The sequence below is a fragment of the Mirounga angustirostris genome, unplaced genomic scaffold, assembly GCF_029215605.1.
Source record: "Mirounga angustirostris isolate CCGP_5_RB_7025 unplaced genomic scaffold, mMirAng1.0.hap1 SCAF_6, whole genome shotgun sequence".
Lineage (NCBI taxonomy): Eukaryota > Metazoa > Chordata > Mammalia > Carnivora > Phocidae > Mirounga > Mirounga angustirostris.
In genome coordinates, this window is record NW_026991714.1 from 66,429,183 (window position 1) to 66,453,163 (window position 23,981).

Below are 23,981 nucleotides of genomic sequence, written 5' to 3' on the forward strand. Positions count from 1 at the left end.
CAGCACCGCCATGCCCTGGAGCATCTCACTGCCTCTCTGTCCTGCCTGTCTGTCTGTCCTGCCCGCATAGCAACTCTGACAACACAGGGTTTGGGGTTTTTTTGTTTGTTTTAAGTAGGCTCCATGCCCAAAGTGGGGCTTGAACTCGCGGTCAAGATCTGAGAACAAGAGTTGGGCGCTCCCCCCACTGAGCCACCCAGGCACCCCCTAACAACGCAGGCCTCAGGGACACAGAAGTGGGGACCAGGAGGATGCATGAGGGAAGAGCTTCTTGGGGTAAACCCGGGGTCCGCACACCCCGCACCCTGGGATCAGCTGGGACTGAAGAGCATTATTTCTGTATTTACACTAACCTCCAACTCAGTGTTCGCATTTCCTTTCCTTAAAGATGCAGGCAATAGCCACGATAACGTTACTAGAGCCTGGTCTTCCTCATCAACAGAAATCACGGATATTTCTGTACCACAGTGCAGCTGGGAAGATTTCTCAATATACCATCAACACGAATCACTATTTCAAAGTTACAGCACATATTTGACCCATGGCTGGATCTTCCCATTTAATGTATTAAATACAGAAACACGGTGTTTCAGTATACAAATTTGGTGGGGTTTTTAAATAATTATTGGTAATTTTGAAAATTATTTTTCAGTATCTTTGGTTTTCTTTGTATTTGGCTTCTCTGTAGGCATTTAAATGCATTTTTAAGGGTTGGAACCTCTGGATTTGGGTCTTTTTTTAAGATTTTATTTATGTATTTATTTGAGAGCGAGAGAGCGAGTGAGCTGGGGAGGAGCAGAGGGAGCGGGACAAGCAGACTCTGAGCTGAGCATGCAGCCCAATACGGGGCTCGATCCCACAACCCTGAGATCATGACCTGAGCCGCAATCAAGAGTTGAACGTTTCACCGACTGAGCCACCCAGGCGTCCCTGGATTTGGGTCTTTCCGATATCTCCTCCGGGGCTCCAACCAGCCATTCTTCCAGTTCAGACTCTAGAAGGACATTTGGAGGCTCTGGGTGCCAGGGAAGGAGGGAGGCATGACCGCGAGATGCTGGTCAGAGGAAGGGAGCCCTGCGGAGGCACGTGGCTCAGCAGGTGGGTTAGGAACCTCCCCCACCCGCCCCTGAGGCCACTCCGGTCTACACCCCGTCTCTGGGCTACACCTGTTGTCTGCAACATCGGCTCAGGGTTCTGAGCTTTGTTCTCCTGCTGGAGGCACTCCGCTTAAATCTTCTCTCCTACTCTCCAGATTTTTATTGTATTTTCTACAGTGCTTGTGGGCACCGCTGGGTGTTCTGACACTGTCGGCGTGCTTGTGCTCCGGATGAGCCCCGTTGCTAAGAAACAAATCCGAGATGTATCTTTAAACACACAGCTCCATAAAAGCACATTCCTCCGCACTCAGCTCCATTCTGCCTGTTCTCGGGCCACTTAGGTTAAACTAGCCGCTGTTCTCCAAAGGTCTCATTTGGAGCCTCGAGGCAAACCCGATGAACTGCTCTAATTACCCAGAGAATCCACTGTCAGAGCTCAGGGCGACGGCCATGGGCAGAAAGGGGGGCACCATCCTGACCACAACAGCCTGCAGACTCCGAGCAGGGAGGGTGCTTGGGAAGGGGGGCCCCCAGAAGGCCCCGCTCAGGTGGAGGGGGCAAGAAAGGCCCTGACCTGGGCGCCTGGGTGGCTCAGTTGGTTAAGCGACTGCCTTCGGCTCGGGTCATGATCCTGGAGTCCCGGGATCGAGTCCCACGTCGGGCTCCCTGCTCAGCAGGGAGTCTGCCTCTCTCTCTGACCCTCCCCCCTCTCATGCTCTCTATCTCATTCTCTCTCTCAAATAAATAAATAAAATCTTTAAAAAAAAAAAAAAAGAAGGGCCCTGACTGGTGGACACAGCTCAAGGGACCAGCAAGCCACAGCCCTGTCCTTGGTTGTCCTGTCCTTTCGGCATTTCTAGGAATCATTGGGCTCACCATTCCCTGCAGAGCGGTTCCAAGTTAAACATGCTTTAGACCAAACCTGACCACAGCTTCTGTCCCTGGAGGGCCCCAGGCTTCCCCACCCCAACACATGTTCCCAGACGAGAATAGTGTTTAACCAGAAAAAAATAAAATAAAACATGGGCAGAGGACCTCAATGGACATTTCCCCAGAGAAGACACACGAGTGGCCAACAGGTACACGTAGATATCACAAATCACCAGGAAAACACAAATAAGCCTCAATGGGCTCTCCCCTCAGACCTTCAGAATGGCCATCATCGAAAAGACCAGACATGACAGGTGCTGACAGGTGCCGGCGAGGACATGCAGGAAGGGGACCCTCGTGCGCTGTCAGTGGGGATGCGAGCTGGTGCAGCTGCTCTGGGAAACAGCGTTCAGGGTCCTCAAGAAATAGAAGCACTAAATGATCCAGCAATTCCACTTCTGGGTATTTATCCACAGAGAATGAAATCACTATCTCACAGAGACAGCTGCCCCCATGTTCCATGCAGCCTTCTAGCCAAGCTAAATGTCCGTCGATGGACGAACAAAGAAAACGTAATATATACACAGCAGAATATTATCCCGCCTCAAAATCAGAATGAAACTCTGCCATTTGCGACGTGAATGAAGCTTGAGGGTTTGAGGCTCCATGAGGTAAGCCTGACACAGAAAGACACACACTGTGTGATCTCACGTGTGGAACCGAAAAAGCCCAGCTCACAGCGACAGAGAGTAGAATGTGGGTACTGGAGGCTGCACCACGGGGGAGAGGGGAGAAAAATCAGTGCCTTTGGAGCCTGGAAAAGACATGGAATCCTCACTGTGCTCCAGGCACTATTCCAAGCAGTTTCTGTGGAACAACCCATTTAATCTTCAAGAGGCCTGTGTGGTGGGTCCTGTGATTGCCCCCCTTTTGCGGATGAAGAAACTGAGGCACAGAGGACTTAAATAACTTGCCCAAGGTCACACAGCTCTCCCCTGGTAGAGTGGGATCCAGGAGGGATTCCCCCAGCAAAATAAATTAGTTCTACCCGGCAAGGGGTCACCAGGATTCAGGGAAGCACTCACCACAAAAATTCTGGATCCTTGGCTCCCCATCATCAAATGACCTTTGTGCTCGAGCACCTGACCCTCCTATGTCCCCTCCTCTGGGCAACGTGGCAGGTGGTGGTACTTCTGCTTACTGTTTCCTCCCAAAGGATGAAATCTTCCCACTCCTGGCGAGGGGAGCGGGGACCGGTCCTGACCTGCCTGCACCCAGAACACCACAGAGCATCTTGGAAGGCCATGCCCCGAGGGCCACACGCTGACTCAATGAGGAGGGAGGTGCTCCCCCACCCTGCTGCATCAGTCCCGGGATGCTGCTTCCCTCTCCCGCTCACCGCCCACCAGCCCCAGCCGAGAGCCAAGCTACCTGCCACTGAGGCATTATTTAAAACAAAAACAAAAACAAAAACCTTTGCATTAAATGTGTGTTACAAGAAGAGGCTGGTGCAGCGCGGGTGCTGAGCCCCACTCCGCCTGGGACAGTGAGCCACTTTCCGGCCGCGTGCCATGCCAAATTCCTCTGGGCAATTTCAGGGCAAACAAAAATGCCTGCAGAGCCCTCAGAGCACGTCACCACCCCCACCCCCCCGCCTTGCCAGCCAGGCACAACCCCGCAGCGAGCCCTGCCCCCAGCCCCACGACTCCAGAGGCACAGAATGTCAGCCCACACTCCGGGTTCGTCTTCCTCCTCTTCAAGAGACACACTCAACAAACCCCAAGTCGACAGCAGCTGTGTGGCCACAGACTTCTGTAGACGGGCCGGTCCGTGGGCCTTTTCCACTTCGCGGAGTGCTCCGTGCCCGTCTAGCACACTTCCGAACACGCCCTTGTTCAGTGCACATTCCAGGCATCCATCGGCGTGCCGCTGACATGCGCAACCTCTCCTGGACACCGCGGGTCGGCTCTCCAGAGATGGAGATGGGTAACTCCGCCACTCGGGGAGTCTGGGACGTTCTCCTCTGGGTGGCCGTGTTCGAATTTCTGGTACTACCTAAATAAAAACAGTCAACACAAAGCCTTTCTAGTAATTCGTACTTGCTTATGATTCATGATTCCGTATGAATCAAACCCCTCGGCTGAGCTAGGCAGCGCCTGGCGTGGAGCGTCTGGCCCGACACTGCTCTGCCATCTCAGGCTGACACTGCCTCCTGAAACTCCTTTTTCTGGCCGTTTCTCTCCCCAGACGTTCTTTGTTATTAGAAATCTCTCTCTTATTTGTTCTGCTTCTCCCTTGATCTCTCTGTATGTTCCATTCTCCGGGAAATAAAGCTTAACAGTGAAGTCTCTCCATGAGCCAAAGCAAATGTCTAGCATCACTGATAAGCGTGGTGCCACTGGGACCATCTAACTCTTCTTCTAATCAAATCTGCTTTTTCTCAACTACTGGCATTCTAGAGGACTATAAAATGCCTTCTTATTCAATGCCTTCTTGTCTTGTTTAACAGCTAGTATTTGTTACATTTTTATTTTCCATTGCAAACGTTCAGCATTTTAGCAGTATTGTGAATTAAAATAGAATTTTTTTTTTTTTTATGAATCTGGTTCAAAGGGAAAGAGTCTCCAGGCTCTCCACTGCCCCTCGGGCAGCTCCAAGGTTGGGTCCTCCAAGGCTTTGTGAAGCCAAGGTTTGGCGAGAGAGTGCAGGTCACTCTGACGTGGGCTGGACCACTGATGGGCCACGCAGGTACCCGTGATCCCCCACCCGGGGGCTGGCCCCCTTCTCCCCTGACCAGGCTCACTCCCCAGAAGCCTAGGGTGTCAGATGTGGTGATTAGGGGTCTAGGTCTCTGCCATGACGTGGATCCCTGGAACCAGATCTGCAGCATTTGAGGGAGGAAGCAATGGGGTGGCTGCCAAATTCACCACCTACTCTCCCCCAACACTGCTATCAGCCTCAGCCTTCAATGTGCAAAAAATCCCCACAAAAAAATCATGTTTATGGAAATTATATCACTATGGCAACTGTAAAGGTCTCACAAGTATTTTTAAAATAGCAAATTAACAAAACCCACTTATAAAAATCTAAAATCTGTTCCTTTACAAGCATTAGTGAACATACAGATTCTAACAAACACAAAACGTGTTTTGTGGCATGACAGCCAGAAGTCAGTAAAAAGGGCTCTCGACCCTGGATTCACTGGGGACGGAGGGTTGAACCTGTGAAAACAAAAGTTTTATTTTTCTAGTGAGAGCTCGCGCTTTGGATTTATTCTGGAAAATGACACCAAGCTCTCCAGGTGCAGAAAAATGTGGGTAAGAGACCTGCATTCCTGAAATACTAATTTTTTACTTTCTATTTTCACATCCCTGATGTTATTATTATTACCTTCTCCACTCTGCAAGACTATTCCATTTTTAACTCATAGGTTTTTAGCCATTGCATAAGGTTCTGCCGCTGTGATTTAGCCTGGCTGAATCTGTGTTATAAAACCTGCCTCTCGGAAGTCTGCATACAAATCACAAGGAGGGGGAGAAAACCAGATTCAGAAGAACCCAACTCGAACCCCTCTGCTTCTTAAAAACGTAATTGGTATGGCTAGCAAAGGGGCTCCTTGCAAGTAGATGATGCGCTAATCTTTGTTGTCTTTTGTGAAGACTTAATGCATAACGGGTATGTTTTGATGACTCTTCTCATAACGAGGAATCACTGGGGGCCTTAGCTACTCAAACACTGGGGGTTCTTTCTGTGCCAGGAGGAAGAAAAATCAAACCACGCAATGAGGACTTCATTCTTTCCCAGGTCCCAGGCTCCAAACAGTGGGGAGCAGAAGGGAATGGGGCGGGCGGCGAAAAGCAAAACACTGGGTCTTAGGGAGCGGAAAGTACATTGGACAGAGGTGGTGACTGGCTTGTGGTGCCTTCTGGCTATCTCAGGAAGCGAAAGAGGGGTGCCAGCAGTGGCCAGATGGTGCCTCTTCCAAAGTGACCATCGTGGTGGAGACGGGTCCCTAAGTATCACCAATGGATGGGGAGTGAGTTCTTCCAAGTTGGAGGTCTACAGCCCGTGGGGAAGGGGGGAGGCGGAGTAGGTGGTGGTCTGGAGGGAAAGGCAAGAGAAGGGGGGCCCCAGGCCGAGGAGGGCCCCAGGTGGAGGCGATGAGGGCACTCCCAGGATGGCAGAGCTTCCGAAGCCTGGCCTCCCTGCAAGGCGAGGTCAGCCCGGAGCTTCGGGAACCAAGCACCCAGCCCACAACCGCCCAGAGGAGCTGGGCTGAGGCTGGTCATGAGGCAAGAGCATGAACACCATACAGGATGCAGGGAGGAGGACCCCGGCTGGGACGCCGGGGCGTTGCGCTCAGCCTGGCCCCGGCCCCCCGGGAATGCAGCGAGTCACGAGCAAGAGAGCCATTTGGAAGCTGGACACCCACGCTCCCCAGCCAGCAGGAAGCTCTGGCTCGGTGTACGGGCTGTTCCAGAGCTTCCAGGAGGAAGACTGTGCTAGAACCAACTTCTGTAGGAAAATGAGGGGTGGGGGCGGTCGTGGTGCCAAGCTGGCGGGTTGGTATCCCCCAGCCCCGTGAAGGGGGCGCTGGCAACAACCAGCTCTGCACCCAGGGGGTCCCGGCAGGAATCGGGCTTGAGCCAGGCTCTTAACGAAGGGGCTATTGCTTTGACAAAGGTCTGGGGTGGGGGACCCACGGGGAGAGTGAAGTGCTGGGGGCCTGCAGCAGCAGGAGGCCGGTCCCAGGCCGGGCCTGAAGGCCCAGGGAGAGAGAAGGGGGTGTTGTCTGAGTCCGGAGAGGGCCGGAGGGCAGAAGCCACGGTCATAGGCAGGAAGCCGGAGGAGCCAACACCCGACCTCTCACCCCTTCCCCTCCCTCCCCTGCCAGGGCCTCCCATTGTCCAACACACCTGCAGCAGGTGAGGCAGGTCAGCATGCCGGAGCCCAGGGCAGGCCGGGGAAGAGATGCGGGGCCAGGGAGACAGGCGGTGGAAGGGTCCTCTCCTGCCCACCTCTGCAAGGGCAGGGCTCACTCCTTCAGAGCCTGAAAGCATGAAATCAGCCAGGACCAGCCAGACAAGCGACCAGCGGAGCCTCCATTCACCTCCTGACTTAAAGGTACAAGGTGCCTATGGCCCTGATCTGATATCTTTGAATCTCGGCAAAAAGAGGCAGGACTAGTAAGCACTCCTGCTTCGGACAGGTACGAAGTGGGGCCTAGACAAGGACGGTGAGCTCCATCAGCCCACGGCTGCCCTCGTGGCAGAGCTGGAAGGAGAAGCCGGGATATGGGCTCTCAGCTCTCCTTCCCAGCTCGTTATGGGTCAGCAGCTATGCTGGGATCCCGCTGTGCGCTCTGCACTGGACCAACAGTTGGGGAAGACACACAGAAAAGGTGTCATCAAAGAGACAAGACCAACCCACAGGATAAACGGGAAAGCCAGAAATGAGAGCAGCAGGTAGGCCAGATGATCCAAAAGATTAGATACTCGGTTTTAAAGCACACTTTACCCACTGCTCCACCTCCTACCCCCAGCCAGTGTTAATGATCTTCAGATTTGGGTTAAGAATCACGACTGGTGCTGATGCCAGTCCCCTGATGGCTGGGGGTGGTGTGTGGGGAACCCCAAACAGAATGTGAAATGATGGGATGCAAACAGCACTGGGGAGACCAAGGTGCTCACCCGCTGCCTTCCCCTGGTCTGCCTTCAAGGAGTGCTTTGGTCGGTCTCCAGGCATGCCTGAGAATCTACACAGGGAGATCGAGAACATCCCTCGGCATCAGTTTCATGGGGCTCAAGTGAGAGCTAGCAGGAAAGATAAAACACACAACAGTCCCATCCAAGAGTGGGCGCGAGCCATCCGGTATCTTGCCAAAGCCATGGCTTTTCTCTGCTTTCCTTCAGTTCAAACCAGTTCCCAAGCACTGAGGCCCCTCTTATCAGGATGTATCAAACTTGGAGCCCAGCCCCAGGCACGGAGGCCCAAGACCGGCCAAACCTGCCCTCACCCAACCTGCAACTTTGGTGCGTCCTCCACGGCCCCCTTTCTGCTCTGAACTTCTAAGAACCCCAGTTATTGGGGCCTAAGATGGTTATGATTTTGTTTGCTTTTTCCCACCTCTGAGTCAGCACAGAGTGATTTCTGGAAGGATTCCACTTGCATGTTCAACCACAGGACCCCTGAGAGCAGCCAAGGCTAAGGGGAGGCTCTCCCTCACTCTCCTGGCATGCTCATTGGCGGTTGGTTTGAGGTTGGTTTCTTTGAGGTCCATGAATGACTCTTGGACTCCATAGGGAGATGTCAAACAGGAATAACCAAGAAATGAGACTTCTCCAAAAGAGATCTGTGGCATTGGGATCTGCCCCAGCTCTGGCTGCAGTGTTTGGATTCCTGGTCGACCCCAGAGGCAGGCCGCACAAGCAGTGGGTTTAGTCCCAACCAGCCACTGCAAGGACAGCTCACTATGCACCCGCTGTATCTCCCAGCCTCCTGGGAAACTCGTTTCTGTTATACCCTGGCCTGCGCTGGTGGGGCAGAGGAAAAGCTCACACTCCCAAAGGGCTGCAATAAACTTTTGCGTGACCTTGGGATTTAAATGGTACGAGTCCTGGGGAAAATCTCTTCTGGGGGTCTGGGCCCTGCACGCCAATATGCCACTTCACCAGGACTCTGTCCCTGTGGCCCCAGATGGCCCCTGAGTTAGTGAGAACTGGCAGACCTTCGGTGATAAGAAAGAGCTTACAGTACTTAGGATTTAGCTGTAACTGCTACGTCTGAAATGTCTGAGTGTATTTGGCTTTTAACTATATAATTTTATAATTTTTCTTTTCAAATACTTCCACACTTGCAGAAAAGTTTCACGAATAATATGGGGAACTCCTGTCTACCCTTTACCCAGATTACCAATTCTTAATACTTTGCTACATTTGTCATTCTCTTTCTTCCATATTATTATTTATTTTTCCTGAACCCTTTGTAAATAGGCGGCATACATCATGGCTCTTCACCCCTTAAACCTCAGTGTGTTTCTAGCAACAAAGTTGTGTTTTTACATATCTGTAGCACAGTTACTGTCTTTTGGAAATCGCAACATGGATATGATATTTATCTAATTGACAGCCCATATTCCAGTTTTGCCAATTGTCTCAAAGACGTCTTTCTTGGGATTCTTTTTTCCTCCGGTACGGGATCTAATCCAAGATTATGCTTTACGTTTAGTTCTCAAGTTTGTTTAGTCTTCTTTAATCTTTCATGACAATGATGTTTTTGAAAAATACCAGCTAGGTATTTTGTTGAATGCCCCTCAGTTTGGGCTTCTCTGGTTCCTTCCTCAGAAGATTTGGGTCATGCACCCTGGGTTGGGATCCTGCACAGGAGATCCCACCAGGAGACATGCGATGTCCATCTGTCCCACCTCGGTAATGCTAATCTTTTAACCGCTTCATTGGGCTATAATTCACATATGATAACATTTGCCCATCTAATAATTCGGTGTGCAACCAAGCACAATCACTTTTAGGACATTTTTGCTACCCCAGAAAACCCCCGCTACGCCTTAACAGTCCCTCCCTTGTGCTCCCAGCCACACTCCTCAGCCAAGTTGCCCTCCACCTCTACGCATCAGTCAATTCTAGATTGTCCATATAAATGCAGTCGTACAGTGTGGGGTCTTTTGTGACTGCTTTCCTTCATCTGGTGTAATGTTTTCAAGGTCCAGGCGATGTTATTCTGTTCACTCAGTCAAGATGCTGTATCACTTTTCTCTTTACAAGTTAGAAGCATTCTGTGGAGGCACTTAAAGATCATGCAAATATCCTGTTTCCCATCAAAATTTCCCCCTAGATTTCATTTGATGGCTATTGCCCAAACCAATCTTTATTAAAACGGTTTACTGAGATTGATCATCTCCACTGCCCCCCTCCCCCCTTCTCAGCCATTGGGTATACCACTTGAAAGGATGGATGGTGGCCCGGCTCTTCTCAGTAAGCTCGTGACTGTCCCAGTGAACCCCCCACAGAGCAGGTGCTCTGACCCAGCAAAGGGGCAGGCAACATCCCTCCTCTGCCCCATGGCCCTCCCCTGAGTGGCTGGGACACCAAGGACCCCTCAGAGACAGCACCCCCCATCCTGCCTGCAGCCATGAGAACTCTGTCCCTCACTTCCCTCTGAGCTGGGAAGGCTGAGGAGTGACATGAAAGCCTGTGTCATGTTTGGGGTCACTAGATTCGAGGAACAAGGACCCGCTCTCTGCCCCACATTTACAGCCAGAAATCAGGATGCATTTAGTTCAGCTTGATTGCAACAGGGGTGCTAGGCGCCCGGCGAGGCAGAGGGTAAGTCACGCACAGCCCCAACCCTCAAGGAAACGATTCACGGAAGACTAAGACAACAGAGGGGTGCATGGCCGGCTCAGTCCGAGGAGCGCATGACTCTTGATCTCGGGATCGTGAGTTTGAGGCCCACGTGGGGTGTAGAGATGACTTAAATAAATAAAACTTAAAAAAAAAAAATATATATATATATATATATACATACACACAACCAGAATTTCCGGGGAGCAAGAGGAACATCCTAAGTGGCTTGACAGTCCTGGAAGGGGGAGCTCACTGCACAGAGGGGTCAGGAGGCCATCTGAGGTGGGCCTTGACGGCTGGGGCAGGCGCTGCCCTCGATGGGGGGTCGCGGTCCCAGGCACAGGAGCACCGTATGAAAGCAAGTGGCCCCGCTGGACTAAAGAAACCAGTGGGGGAGGGCGGGGACAGTTCACTGGGTCCCATGGGCCCCGTGCAGAGTAGGAACTGGGCCCGTGGACGGCAGGAGCTGTCGAAGGCTTCAGAGCAGAAGAGGAAGTGGTCAGAGCCGAGACGCGAGCAGAGATGGCATCTGGGGACACAGACCCTGTGTGCACAGCAACGTCGTGCCCCGGCCACACTGACCACCCTGTGACCCGGGAGGGCCCACATCCATCGAGTGGCTCCTGCAGCCAGGCCCAAGGAGGACACGTGTCCCTCGCACAGTGCGGCCACAGCTGGCCTGTCCCCACAGGGAGGGTGTCTGTGCACCTGGGACAGGCCCTGGGGCTCAGCTTCTTCTCTGGCGCCATGCTGTCACGTTTTCCTTCCTGGCTTCCAGATGCTTCTTGGGCTCGGGAGCCTCCAGGCTGGCTGCCTGCATGCGCCTGGCCGCCGCACTGACGTGCGCCCAGCCCACCCAGACGCAGGCTCCTGCCCCCACCACCCCCGGGCAGCAAGCCCCCACACAGAAGCTTCCTCGAAGCCACCTGTACTCATGTGTTCTTGTCACATCACGCGTCCTAGGATCTGAAAGAAGGCGGTCAGGGAGTAGGACTGGAAGACGGGGCAGGGGCAGGCACAAAAGACGAGGAACTGGCTGAAAACCACGGAATGGGACACTGGGTGACTGTTCCGGTGTGGGCAGGTGGCCCTGGGAGATCCGGCGGGGTGGGCGCCAGAACTCCACAACCAGGCGAGGGTCACAAAAAAGCAAGTCAAATGCGCTGCTCGGCTTCCAGGACACAGAGAAGTCATGTTCACACTCTACTGCAGCCTATTGGGTGTGCAACAGCATTGGGTCCAAAACAAAGCACATACCTTAATTTAGAAAGACTTTGTTACTGCCCAGTGCGAACCGTGTGAGCTTTCGGCGTCACCATCACGGATCACAGCCCGCTAGAGCCAATGTGGTAAGGAAAACTGACACAGCACGAGAATCACCGGAATGTGACACACAGACAGGAAGTGAGCAAATGCTGTCGGGGACGTGGCGCCCCTGGACTGGCTCCATCCATGGGTCCCGAGAAGGAGGTGCCAGGGACCCCCTGCACGGGCCATCATGAGGGAGGACGAGCAGGGACGGGAAACTGACGGGTCCCTGGCACGTTGTCCCTCCCCAGACTTTGGAAGGCCCATGCACACGTTTCATTTGAAAAGTGGCAATTACAGCAATTTGGCACCCACGACAAGCAGCCCTGAGGTGGCAGGAGGGCCTCTGCAGGTGTCAGCAAGGTGACACTGCGGTGTCAGGGCGCCAGGGATGGAGGGGCCCCCTCTTAGGTAAAATGCAGGGACTGGAGCCGCCTTAAGGCTGCCTGGTCCTGGGAATGTTGGGCCATTTCCTTTGTAGAGGTCTTTGGATGGGCTGTTCTCCACAAACACTAAATTATCTTGGCATGGCCGTCAGGCTTCCCAGTCAACAACGACCAAAGCCCATGGGATGCGTAGCTCCCCCAGAGCACCCCAGCCAGGCCTGCCCCACGTTCCCGGTTCCGGAACAGCCCTGTCTTGTGTCAGCTACTCCAGCCAAGAAAACAGTCTCTCTGATGAGTTTGAATAAATGCCCAATATATCCCTGTGTTCTGTTGTTTGAATAAGAAAATGCTGTCCTGGGCGCCTGGGTGGCTCAGTTGGTTGAGCGACTGCCTTCAGCTCAGGTCATGATCCCAGGGTCCTGGGATCGAGTCCCACATCGGGCTCCCGGCTCAGCGGCGAGCCTGCTTCTCCCTCTGACCCTCTCCTCTCTCATGCTGTTTCTCTCTCGCTCGCTCTCCAATAAATAAATAAAATCTTTAAAAAAAAAAAAAGAAAATGCTGTCCCCACACCATCGCTTCAGCATCCCCTTAGAAACTCCGTTCCTGGTTAGCATGGCTCAGCCTGGGGCATAGAGGCCCCGCACCCCATTCTCCCAGGAAGCTCCCACACTGAAGACACACCTGCCCGACGTACATCCTGCTGAGGCCTCCTCCACCTGGCCCAGGTGACGGGGTTTCAAGGCTCTGTGCCACCCACATGTGCCTCATATAAAGGTAAAGTCTGTGGTGGCCTTTGTGTGTGCAATGCACACGCACACACATGCGCACACTCATCACCAGTCATGCTCCTACAGCCTCTCACCCAACAGTAAAGTCAGCCTCGGGCCCTGGGTTTGGGGGACACCCCCAGCATGTTGGGTGTGTGAGGCAGGTCTCGGCTCTGAGGGACCAGGAAGCACTTACGGGGGGGTCCTTCCCACCCTGGGAGGGGGCCCAGAAATGACCTTGGGAACAAAGGACATTTGGCCGATGTTAACTAGTGGTTAACAGAACACAGTGACCTTGTGAGGTGGCCTAGCGGGAGTCCTGAGCCCCAGTCTACCAATAGGGATGTGGAGGCTCAGGGAGGTGAAGGGACCTGCTCAGGGTTCCATGCTTTTGAGAACCAGAGCCAACTCTGAGGTCTCCAGCTTCCAGGATGTTTGGGGCTTCAGGAATCGGACACACAGCTGGAAATGTTACTCTGTTCCCTGCCGTCCGGGTCATTCTGTTTCAGCCCATTGCTCACTTCCTGGCTAGCTAGCTGTGGCGGAAACCACTCCCTCACCGCCGTGACTGCATTCAGGTGGCCCGGCCTCCAGTAACTCGCACACCCATTCATGACAGCGCACCTCCCATCAGCCGGTCAGCTCCTTGAGGGAGGGGACCGCGTCTGCCTCGACTGTGGTTCTCAGCCCAAACACGGACCTGGCGCACAGTAGGGGCACGCTGCTCGCCTGGCCAGTGACACGCTGCTGGAGGCACTCGGAAGTCACTCTCCTCTGCACAGCACTCGGCGACACTTGATGGAAACACGGACTTCCTCAGTAGCATCTGCTGGCTCACCACTTCCAGCAGCTCAGTCCCTTGCAACACCTCAGAGGAAATAGGGACACTGTTGGCATTCCTGAACGTGACCCGGTCACCCTGACCCAAGCCACAGTGGGACACATCCCACAGGAGACTCACGGAGCACGTGTCCCTTGGCTCCCGAGAGTGACAGGGGGCCTCTGACCCACTGCCACACCTGACCCGGCGCCGCATGGACACTGATCATAAACGATCCTGCGGGGACCCCACTGTCCCAGGCATTTCCCAGCCCCTCACCGTTGTGAAAACAGTGCCGTACTTGCATTAGACCATCGTAACCTTACAGGAGGAGTTTGCTCAAGACAATGCTGAGTCAGTTTTTCTAATTACAAAAGTAATACATTTTGTGTTCGTTTTAGAAAATTTGGGAAATGTGTAAAAGTATGAAGAAGAAAATAGCCCCCAGGCGCTCCCCACCTGTTAACATCTCGGTGTCGTCTGGTTTTATCTACCCATCTGTCTTCTACCTTGTATGCTCTTGATTTTAAGATTCCACTGATCATGAAACACACCGTGAATTTAGCAACAACTTTTTAGGAAAGAAAGGAAGAAAAGAAAGAAACCATTTCTCTTGGTATCAGTCTCACGTTCAGAAACATCCACACCATGGGGAAAGGAGGTGCCTTAGAATCCACAAAATACCGAAGACTTGAGATCCTACGGATTGCACAATTTCAAACTATGTTTTTCCCATTTCCCCCTAAAACTTGCTGCCCCACCGTCAGAAACTCTTTGTAAACACCATTTCAAGGGGTAAATAATATTCTACCATCCTTCTATTGTTGTCATCTGGGTTTATTTATAATACCATTTTTATAAAGTCATTTTTACGTCCCACGCAGAGCTTGAACTCACAACCCTGAGATCAAGAGTCACCAGCTCCGCCCACCGAGCCAGCCAGGCACCCAGGTTTGTTTATAATTTTCAATGTTACAAATAAGGCTTCCTGGCACATCTTTATGCATAACTTTCTGTCCCTGTTTTTGACTTTTCTTAGGATGAGTTCCTGCAAGTGGGATTACTAACCTAATGGGTATGAACATTTGAAGACTCTTGATACCTAAGTGTCAAACTTGTTTCCAGAAAATATGTCCCAATTTACATTCCTATCAGTGACACATAAAAGCCCCTTCTCTTTCCGTGGCATTGATTCCTATCCAAAAAAAAAAAGGCAAGTAATACAGGTATACAGTTTTAAAAAAATCAAACAGAGAAAAAAGGGCTTTTAGGGGCCAGCAATACTCAGAGAGCTCTCGTTGCTGAGTCCAGCTTCCCAAAGGCAAGCACTTCTATTTATGGAGCCCCCATCATGAACGAGGCACTGTTCTAGGGTGCAGAGATACAGCAATGAACAGAACAGACCAAAACCAGCCAAACAAAAAACAGACAATAGAGAAAATAAGTTAAATATACAGCATGTTTGATAGCGAGAGTGTTCTCGAGGAAAAGGAAGTAGGGAAAGGTAGGGCCTGTGGGGAGGAGGGAGAGTGGGGAGGAGGGGGAGAGCTGCTGTCTTAAGTAAGATCATCTGGGAGGGTGTTTGGGCTGAACTGTGTCCCCTCAAAATCCACAGGTTGAAGTCCTCACCCCCAGCACCTCAGACTGTGACTGTATTTGGAGATAAGATCTTTTTTTTTTAAAGATTCTTTCATTTATTTGGCGGGGGGGAGAGGGGGGTAGGGAGGCAGAGGAAGAGAACCTCAAGCAGACTTCCCGCTGAGCAGGGAGCCCAACACGGGGCTCGATCCCACGACCCCGAGATCATGACCTGAGCTGAAGAAGCCAAGAGTCCGGCATCTCTGAAGATAAGATCTTTAAAGAGGTGATTAAGTTAAAATGAGGTCTTTGGGTGGACCCTAATCTAGTATGACTTGAGTCCTTAAAAGAAGGGGAAATTAGGACGCAGACACGAGCACACACAGAGCAAAGACAGCGTGAGGACAGCCGTCTACAAGCCAGGCAGAGAGGCCCCAGGAGAAACCAGCCCAGCCTCCAGGAGCGAGAAGATAAATTCCTGTTGCTTAAGCCACCCTGTCTTTGGTGCTGGTTGTGGGGGCCCCGGCACCCCCAACACAGGCGGCTTTGCTGAGTCCGTGACACTGGAGCAAAGCCCTCGGGACGTGAATGAGCGAGCCACATAGATATCTGTGGGACGAGTCTGCCAGGCAGAAGGAACAGCAAATGCAAACCCTCTGAAGTGCGAAGGTGCCTCTTCAAATAGCCGAGGAATGGCAAGGAGGCCAGTGGGGCTGGAACCGAGGGAGCGAGAGGGGGAGGAGTGGGAGGTGAATCCAAACGACAGCAGATGGCAGATGCTCTGCAGCTGCGGGCCCTGGAACGGGGCTAGTCCAAACTGAGACGTGCTGTAAGGCTTTGAAAACGTAGTATGTAAAAAAGAAATAGTAAACATTTCATTAATAATTTTGATTGACATGCACTGGATGATAAATATATTGGATATACTGAGTTAAATAAATATACTAGTAAAGGTAATTTCACCTCTTCCTTTTAGTGTTTTATGATATAGGTACTAGAAAATTTTAGATTACACCTGTGGCTCATGTCATATTTCTTTGGGAAAGTTCTGACCCAGGGCCTTGTGGGTTATGATAAAAGCTTGAGCTTTTGCTCTAAGTGACATGGAGACTTTGGAGGGTTTCCAGCTCAAACGATGACCTGATCCAACTCACTCGTGTTTTCAAAGGATTGCCCTGGTGGCCATGTTGAAGAGAGACCACGAGGAACATCAATAAAAGTGAGCAGACCAGTTACGGGCCCATGGCAACCATTTAGGAGGAGATGGGGCTTGGACCAGCAAGGCAGAAGCAGCGTGGTAAGAAGTGGTCAGATGCTGAATTGATTTTGAAAGCAGAGCCAGGAGCATTCCCAGACAGATTGGGCGTGGGGTGCGAGAAAAAGAGGAGTCAAGGATGAGTCCGGGTTTTTGGCCTGAGCTCCTGGAAGGATGCCATTTGCTTCGAGGGGGATAAAGAAGGGAGAAGCAGGCCTGGAGAAGAACATCAGGAGCTTGGCTTTAGGTGAGTTAAGTCTCGGATGCCTGGTGGGTTGCAAGTGTAGATGCTGGGAAGTCAGCTGGGTGTAAGACTCCGGAGTCCAGGGGGAGGTCTGAGCAGGAGATCTGACTTTAGGAGTGATCATCATAAAGATGCAAGAGAGGGCGCCTGGGTGGCTCAGTTGGTTAAGCGACTGCCTTCAGCTCAGGTCATGATCCTGGAGTGTCTGGATCGAGTCCCGCATCGGGCTCCCTACTCGGTGGGGAGTCTGCTTCTCCCTCTGACCCTCCTCCCTCTCATGTACTCTCTATCTCATTCTCTCAAATTAATAAATAAAATCTAAAAAAAAAAAAAAAAGATGCAAGAGAAAGCCAGGAGAAACCATCAAAGGGGCCAGTGTAGGCAGGAAGAAGAGCAAGGTCAAAGAGAAGGCCAAGATCAAGAGCCCCGAGTGCCCAGGGACTCCCAAGGTTGGAGGCTGCCAAGACAAGCAAGGGAGACAGAGAAGGCGCTGTGAGGCACAGAGAAAACCAGGAGAGGGGAGTGTTCCAGAAGCCAGAGGAAGACAGTGTTTCAAGGAGGGAACAGGTACTGTGTCCAATGCTACTGAGCGCTCCAGGAGAAGGAGACAGAGATCTGGCCACGGGATTTAGCAACCCCGAGGTGCTGGGGATCCTGAAAAGTACAATTCAGGTGAGTGGCGGACGCAGAATGACTACAGTGGGTTCAAGAGAAAGCGAGAGGAGAGGGATCAGTGACCGCCAATCCAGGTAACTCCTGCAGGGAACTATACTGTAAAGGGCAGTGGCAGGAGAGGGGTAGAAGATCAAAAGAGGCTATTTTTAAAAGGGGGGGGACAAGGTCAGCATGTATGTACACTGCTGGGAATGAGCCAGTTGGTAAAGAAACAATGGTGATATCAGAAAGAGTAGGAATTCTTCTGATGTTTTTCTAATCTCCAGAGTATACTTATATTGCTTTTTCATGTTTTATCAACATTAGACATTGACTTTCTGCTATGATATGTAAGATCAGCTAACTTACATCAGCCCTCATCTTCCTGTTGCTCCTGTCCCAATACTATCCCAGTATATCATTGACCCACTATTGTTCCACTGTCCCAACATAGCCTTATTTCGGTTCATCCACTGATCACCTTGGTAACCTTTATGTCTTGATCTGCAAATGACGGACAGCATCCCTTGATTCTCCCCTGCCCTTTGTACGAGGAGGGTATTCACACCTCTACCCTACCCTCTCCATGTCAGTCAGCTTTGGTAGGGTGCACTAGGACAGTAACAATGCTAATTACTACAAAATCTCGGCAACTCACGTTTATTTCTTATTCATGTGACATGCTGTGCTGTGCTTCTGATGTCCCTTTTTATTCTGGGAGGCAGACTGAAGAGCAGCCCCATCTGAGACCTGCCACTCTCATGAGAGAAAGAGAAGACCAATGCCAGAACCTCACAATGCCTCTTAAAGTGTCTGCTCAGTCATTGCATATGTCACTGCCACTCACATTCAATTGGCCAAAGCAAGTCACGTGGCCAAACCCGTTATCAGTGGGCAGGGAAGGAAATATTCCCCTCCCTCCCACAGGAAGCATGGCAAACCATATGGCATCAGGTGGGGATGTGCCATCCTCTTTTCAGGGAGGACAGTGAATAATTGGGAACAATAACCTATCACAACCCACCTGCCAACTTCTAGAAGCTATAGTTGTCATTTTATATTGTGAAGGTGGAGAAACTTTACATCTTCCTTTATAGCTATTATTAAGCAGGCTTCAGTGCCTTGTCTGTGGTTGCTTTTAAAAGCTGAAAACCACCGAGCAGCATTTATATTATTATGACTAAGCAAATATTCTTTGCTGCAGAATCAAAGAGGTGCTAAGAGCCCATATTGTGCACCACTGTTCCAATGGCACAGACCCTATGCACTTCGAAGAGCCTTTTTTATATATTCCATCATTTGCTCCATATCAGGCCACATTTTGATTTGCTTCATATTTGAGCTTTGCCTTTCATGAAAAATTTTTCGTCTCCCTGAAGTTGCTGATTACATCTCTTTTTTTATTGTTGGTGGAAGAAACATGTGCTTTCTACACTGTATCCCCAATATCCTCCAAATTCTTTCTCATTCCATTTGTTGTTTGGAATATTTTTCTTCTTCTTTTGTGAAGTCTGCTGACCTTCTGATCTAATTGGGCATTTTGCTTCATTTTTGGATCTTAATGCTTTTGCATAGCCTTTTGTCTTTACTGCTGTTACTAATTGCCTTCTGTTTTTCATCCAAGGTTTAATTTCTGGCAGTCCCAGTAATACTCTTAGCTCTATGGAATGTCCCCTTCTCATACCATTCTCGGAGAACTCTTTCCTGGGGCCTTCATCCTCCCACTCTAAAGAAGACTGCCTGGGCGCCTGGGTGGCTCAGTCAGTTAAGCGTCTGCCTTCGGCTCAGGTCATGATCCTGGAGTCCCTGGATTGAGTCCCGCATCGGGCTCCCTGCTCGGCAGGGAGTCTGCTTCGTCCTCTGACCCTATCCCCTCTCATGTGTTCTCTCTCTCTCATTCTCTCTCTCTCAAATAAATAAATAAAATCTTTAAAAAAAAATAAAGAAGACTGCCTGCTCTCAGGCCCGCTGAACAATTTTATCCTCGATTTTCATGGCTGCCCTGAATTGGATCCCTTGTTTCCTGGATCTCGTATCTTCTCTCTTGATTTTCTCTCTGGTTTTACTGAAATACATACTTAAATAACTGCCTTAAAAAGGTTGAATAGGATGTAAACTTCCTTGGTCCTTGCATCCTCAGGACCACCACACTTACATATAAAATAAAGGCATTGGACCGGATGACCTCTAATGCCTATTCCAGGAGTATAATTCTAGTCAATATTCATTCATATATAGCATACTATATCAAGGAGAAATTTAAAATGGTTGCTGCTTTCAAGGAACTTACATTTACAGAGGTAAAAAATAAACTCTTGAAAAACAATTTAAAAAGTCAGCAGTAGATGCCACAAGATAGGGCAATATTCATCATCAGTTTGAGCCTCGGGGCTGGAGGAAAGACAGAGAGAAGCTGAGCCAGCCTGTGGGGCTCTTACCAGGGAAGCAGACTTTCGCTGGGTGTCAAAGAGTAGGCAGTATATTAGAGATAGATTAAATATCTATGAGTATTCTCCAGTAGATTTGTGGCCAACATTAGTCTGAAGTCATGGTCAACGGTCAAGGGAAGCTCTCCCCACTACCACTTCCCTGTCACCATCTGAGTTATCAACAATTTCGTCTCACCGAGTCAGTCAATAGAGATAACATTTTTAAATATAAAAGTATAACTTTGCCCGTAACCAACAGACAAACTCTCTGTCCATTCTGGGACATAACAATGAACTTTCATTACATATATGAATACTTGCGTGTAAACTTATAAGTGCCCTATTTTTTGGACTATGAAGTTACTGACAACGGTCTGTATTAGTAGTGTGTCACTGAATAAGACGAGGTGGAGGGGCACTCTCTTTACCAGCATCCATGTTTTTAAAGATTTATTTATTTGTTTGTTTGAGAGAGTGTGTGTGCATGTGCACGAGCAGGGGGGGAGGGGGAGAGGGAGAGAGAAGCCCATCTCACAACCCTGAGATCATGACCTGAGCCAAGAAAACCAAGAGTCGAATGCTTAACTGACTGAGCCACCCAGGCGCCCCTACCATCATCTCTTTTTATCTGTTTTGTATTGTTCCAATGAGGAGTCAGAGTGACCATAAATCATAAATCCCAGGAGAGGAAGCATCCCTCTATGGAGTGACAGCACTGTTGCTTACATCGACAAGGCCCCAGGAACAGTAAGGACTGGGCTTCTCATGCTAGATGAACATGAGACACCCGCATCAGAGGAAAAACATGCCTTCATCCAGCCCCCCACCCCCTCCCCTCTGTCCCATTCGATTTGCCAATGAGGAGAATACTTGCAGAGAAGGAAGTTTCCAGAAAAAAGAAACGATCTTTGGGCCAAAGGTCTGACCAGTTTCCAAAGAGTGGAAGTGAAGTCAGGACAAGCAAGGGCTTGGGGCCTTGTGGCTGATTTCCTGGGCAGGGTCTCACCTCCTGCAACACCTCTCGGAAGCTTTCTCTGAACTCCACTTCCACCTAGGAAGAATTAACTGCGCTCAAACGTTCTGGTCTTGCTGCCATGACAGCATTTATCAAATTCAAACAAAGTTTGCATCCATTTTCCCCAACAGTCTATGACACCTCGACTGACTTCTTCATTGTCACACCCCAGAGCCCGGTATGTAGTGGTTGCTCTGTGTTGGTTGAATGAGTGAGAGCAAATGCATCGGAAAAAAGCTGCACTTCATAAAAGGGCAGAGCCCGACATCAATAGTCAGTTTTCACGGGAGCTTCAGATAAGCCGGAAGGACCTAGAGGAGGGGATCTAGGCCAAGGCGATGATTTCCAGGCGCTGGGGCCACTCACACCACTCATGGAGGACAAAAAAACAAAAACAAAAACAACACAAAACAAAAAATGCCTGCGAGTTTTGCATGGCCTGCCTTGTCACCCTGGGCTCCACTGAAGGTTGAGGGGAGCAGAGAGATCCACAAGGACTCAAAGCCAAGGTCCCGAAGAAGCACCCTGCACAGCCAGAGGTGGGGGGCAGTGCTCAGCTCTGCAGAAGGGCCAAGGGCAAGAGGAACCCACCCTCCCCGAAGCACTGCCTCTGCGCCCAACCCCTGAGCTTTCTAGAATTTCATTCTGTCCTCTCCACAGCCCAGAGTGACAAGCATCCTTGCCTTACAGGTGAGAAACACCACCCAGGATCAGGAGCTCCTCCTTGGGGGTGCAGAAGGGCGGGGGCCTGCGTGCCAGCAAAGTGGACAATGACAAGCAAAACAAAACGAAAAACATGCCTGGATTTGGTCCTTGAAAATTCAGAAACCTGTACACACTTGGCTCACCTGTTTTATTAACTTTTGCAGTTTGCTAATTTTCCCTTTATTTTCTTCTGGCTTCTCAGAAAGGTTTCTTAGAAAAATCCCATAGGGTTCTGATCTAACAAAGGGAGGTGCAAAGAGGGAAGAAAGAGCTGGATGCCCAGGGCAGGGGCATAACCCGCGGTGGGGAGGCCTGCACAGGTGCACAGGTGGGCACAGCTGGGGCCTCCTGCTGGTGGTCCGCCGCGGGGGGGGGGGGGTAGATACCCCCACCCATTAGCAGCTTGGGGCAGCCCCTCCCAAGGGGGAAACAGAATGCATTGGTTTCCTCAAAAGACCGTACAGGGTGCCATTTGCTTCACCACTTTTAAAAAAGTGTAACGAAGACCCATCCCCGCTCTCGATCTTCGCGTCCCCGTTTGTACTCCAGCAGGTGGGAATTTCTGACACAAACGAACAACGGCTAGCTGTCCCCGCGGCGTCCAAGTGTGCGGACAGCCGGCCTGGTGACACGGCCCCGGGGGCAGGCTGCTGGACGCGCCGCGAGGGGGGAGCATGGCTGCCGCCCACCTAACTTCCTGCTCAGACAGATCTGTGGTCCCGGCGCCCCGCAGCCGCCCAGGGAGCGCACAAGCACAAGCAAGCCCCGAGGGGAAAGTGAACGCATCCTGCGTAGATGGGTGTGACCTTCCCTACCACCGGCACGGCACGGGCCCCGGGGAGCTGGCTAAGCGCGAGGCCGTGAGAAAGGCCAAAGTAAAACAGCAAACGGCTTCGAGCTGACCTGTTCTTGGAAACTTGGAGCCATGCACTGGCAACTGGCTGGCGCAGGGGCAGGCTCTCTCCTGGAGAGGGCACAGAGGTGCCTGCCGCTCCAGTCCCGCACGCATTTGGCGGGGGGGCCTCCCGGCAAGAACAGCCGGTGCCAAGCAGGCGAGCCAGGAGTTGGGGGAGGGCACGCAGACAGAGATCTGGGGTGGGGTCAGGAGAGGGAGGGTCAGGGAAACTTGGGACACTGGGACCATCAGGGCGCCCTCCAGGCAGAGTCCCACACAGAATTACATCGGCGCGCTCCCCACTTTCTCAGGAACGGAAAGGACGGAAGAGAGCAAACCCACAGGCATTGAAACTAATGAGACCGCCCCCCGTCCACCCCACCCGAGCCCTGCGGGTGCTGGAGGAATCGCGGACACACCGGAAGGAGGCGGAGGACACTCGCCCCCGCACGGTCCGCACTCCGCAAAGACAGGCGGGCTCGCGCGGTGTCGCCGAAGCCCGGCTCGGCCGACCTCTCCAACGCCCGGGAGCTCGGTCGCCGCCGCGCTCCCCCGGCCCGGCCCCGCGCCCCTCGAAGGAAGGGGCTCGCGGGAGGGCGCGCGTGGCGGCGACGAGGAGCAGGATTTCGGGGCGTCTGGAGCGGAGCCTCGCCGGGGCCGGGAGGAGCCGTCCGCGCCGCCGCCCGCCGGCACCCCCCGCCCCGGGTCCCCGGCAAAGTTCCGGCTTTTGGGGCCGGACCACGACGCTCACAGTTGGGAGGAGGTGAAGGGCGGGTCAGGGAGCCTCGCGCCGCGCCTCCCCCCGGGCGCCTACTCCGCGCGCCTCGGCCACCCGCCCGGGGGCGCTGGGAGCGCGGGCGCCACCCGAGGGCGTCCCCCGTGCCCTCCGCGCCGGGGTCCGGGGCGCAGGGGTCGCGACCGCCGCGTCTTACCCAATCCCGGCACGAAGGTGTTGAGGAAGAGGCAGATGACGGCCACCGGGAAGGGCATGTAAGGGATGGCGGCGCGCAGGGGGCCCTTCTTCTCGCGGACCTGCACCACCACCCCGCTGGACGAAGACGCGGCGCGGGGGTCCCCCGCCGCCGCCGCCGCCGCCGCCGTCTCGGCGTCTTTGTGCGAAGGCTCCATGGCGCGGCGCGCGCAGGGGCGGGTGGCGGCGGCTCGCTCCGCGCCGAGCTCAGGCGGCCAGCGTGCTCCCGCGCCGCGCGGCTCACGGAGAAGCCCGCACTCCCGCGTCCCCACGCGCCCGGCCCTCTGCAGCGCGCTGCGCCGCGCCCACACCCCGGCGCGGGGCGGAGGGGGTGGTGCGGCGCTCGGCGACAGCGCTCCGACGCCCCTCCCCGCCGGGCCCCTTCCCCGCCCTTCTCTCCGCCTCCCCCCCCCCGCCCCCCCTACAAAATGCCACTTACGGATTCGGGCGGAGGCAGGAAAGTAGAAGAGGAACGCGGAGGGAGCCCGCGCCGTTCAGGTCCTGGGAGGGATGGACGCACCTCGCCTCCCCGGAACAGGTGAGCCGGGCGCCAGCCTCGGCCCGGGACACCGCGAACGGGGCTGGTGTGCTCGGCCGGCCCTGTCGCGAAAGCCGGGAGCTGAG

The 23,981-nt window shown here is 52.6% G+C and overlaps 1 protein-coding gene across 5 annotated transcripts in view; it reads right to left on the reverse strand.

The window, feature by feature from the left end:
- Positions 1-23,731, reverse strand: part of STUM (stum, mechanosensory transduction mediator homolog) — a 56,155-nt gene extending 32,424 nt beyond the window's left edge. The window contains exons 1-2 of one of the 5 annotated variants that reach the window (XR_010412383.1): positions 23,320-23,727; positions 3,746-4,022 (exon numbers count right to left, since the gene is read on the reverse strand). Coding sequence is in view for 4 of the 5 variants with exons in the window: in XM_064594457.1 (XP_064450527.1) it covers positions 3,746-4,022; positions 13,493-13,828 (613 nt within the window). In the remaining variant the exon portion in view is untranslated. Of the gene's footprint in view, positions 1-3,745; positions 4,023-13,492; positions 15,288-23,319 lie in introns of those variants that run through there. The other 4 variants (XM_064594457.1, XM_064594458.1, XM_045877623.3 and 1 more) reach the window with 4 other exon arrangements.
- Positions 23,732-23,981: the final 250 nt, after the last annotated feature.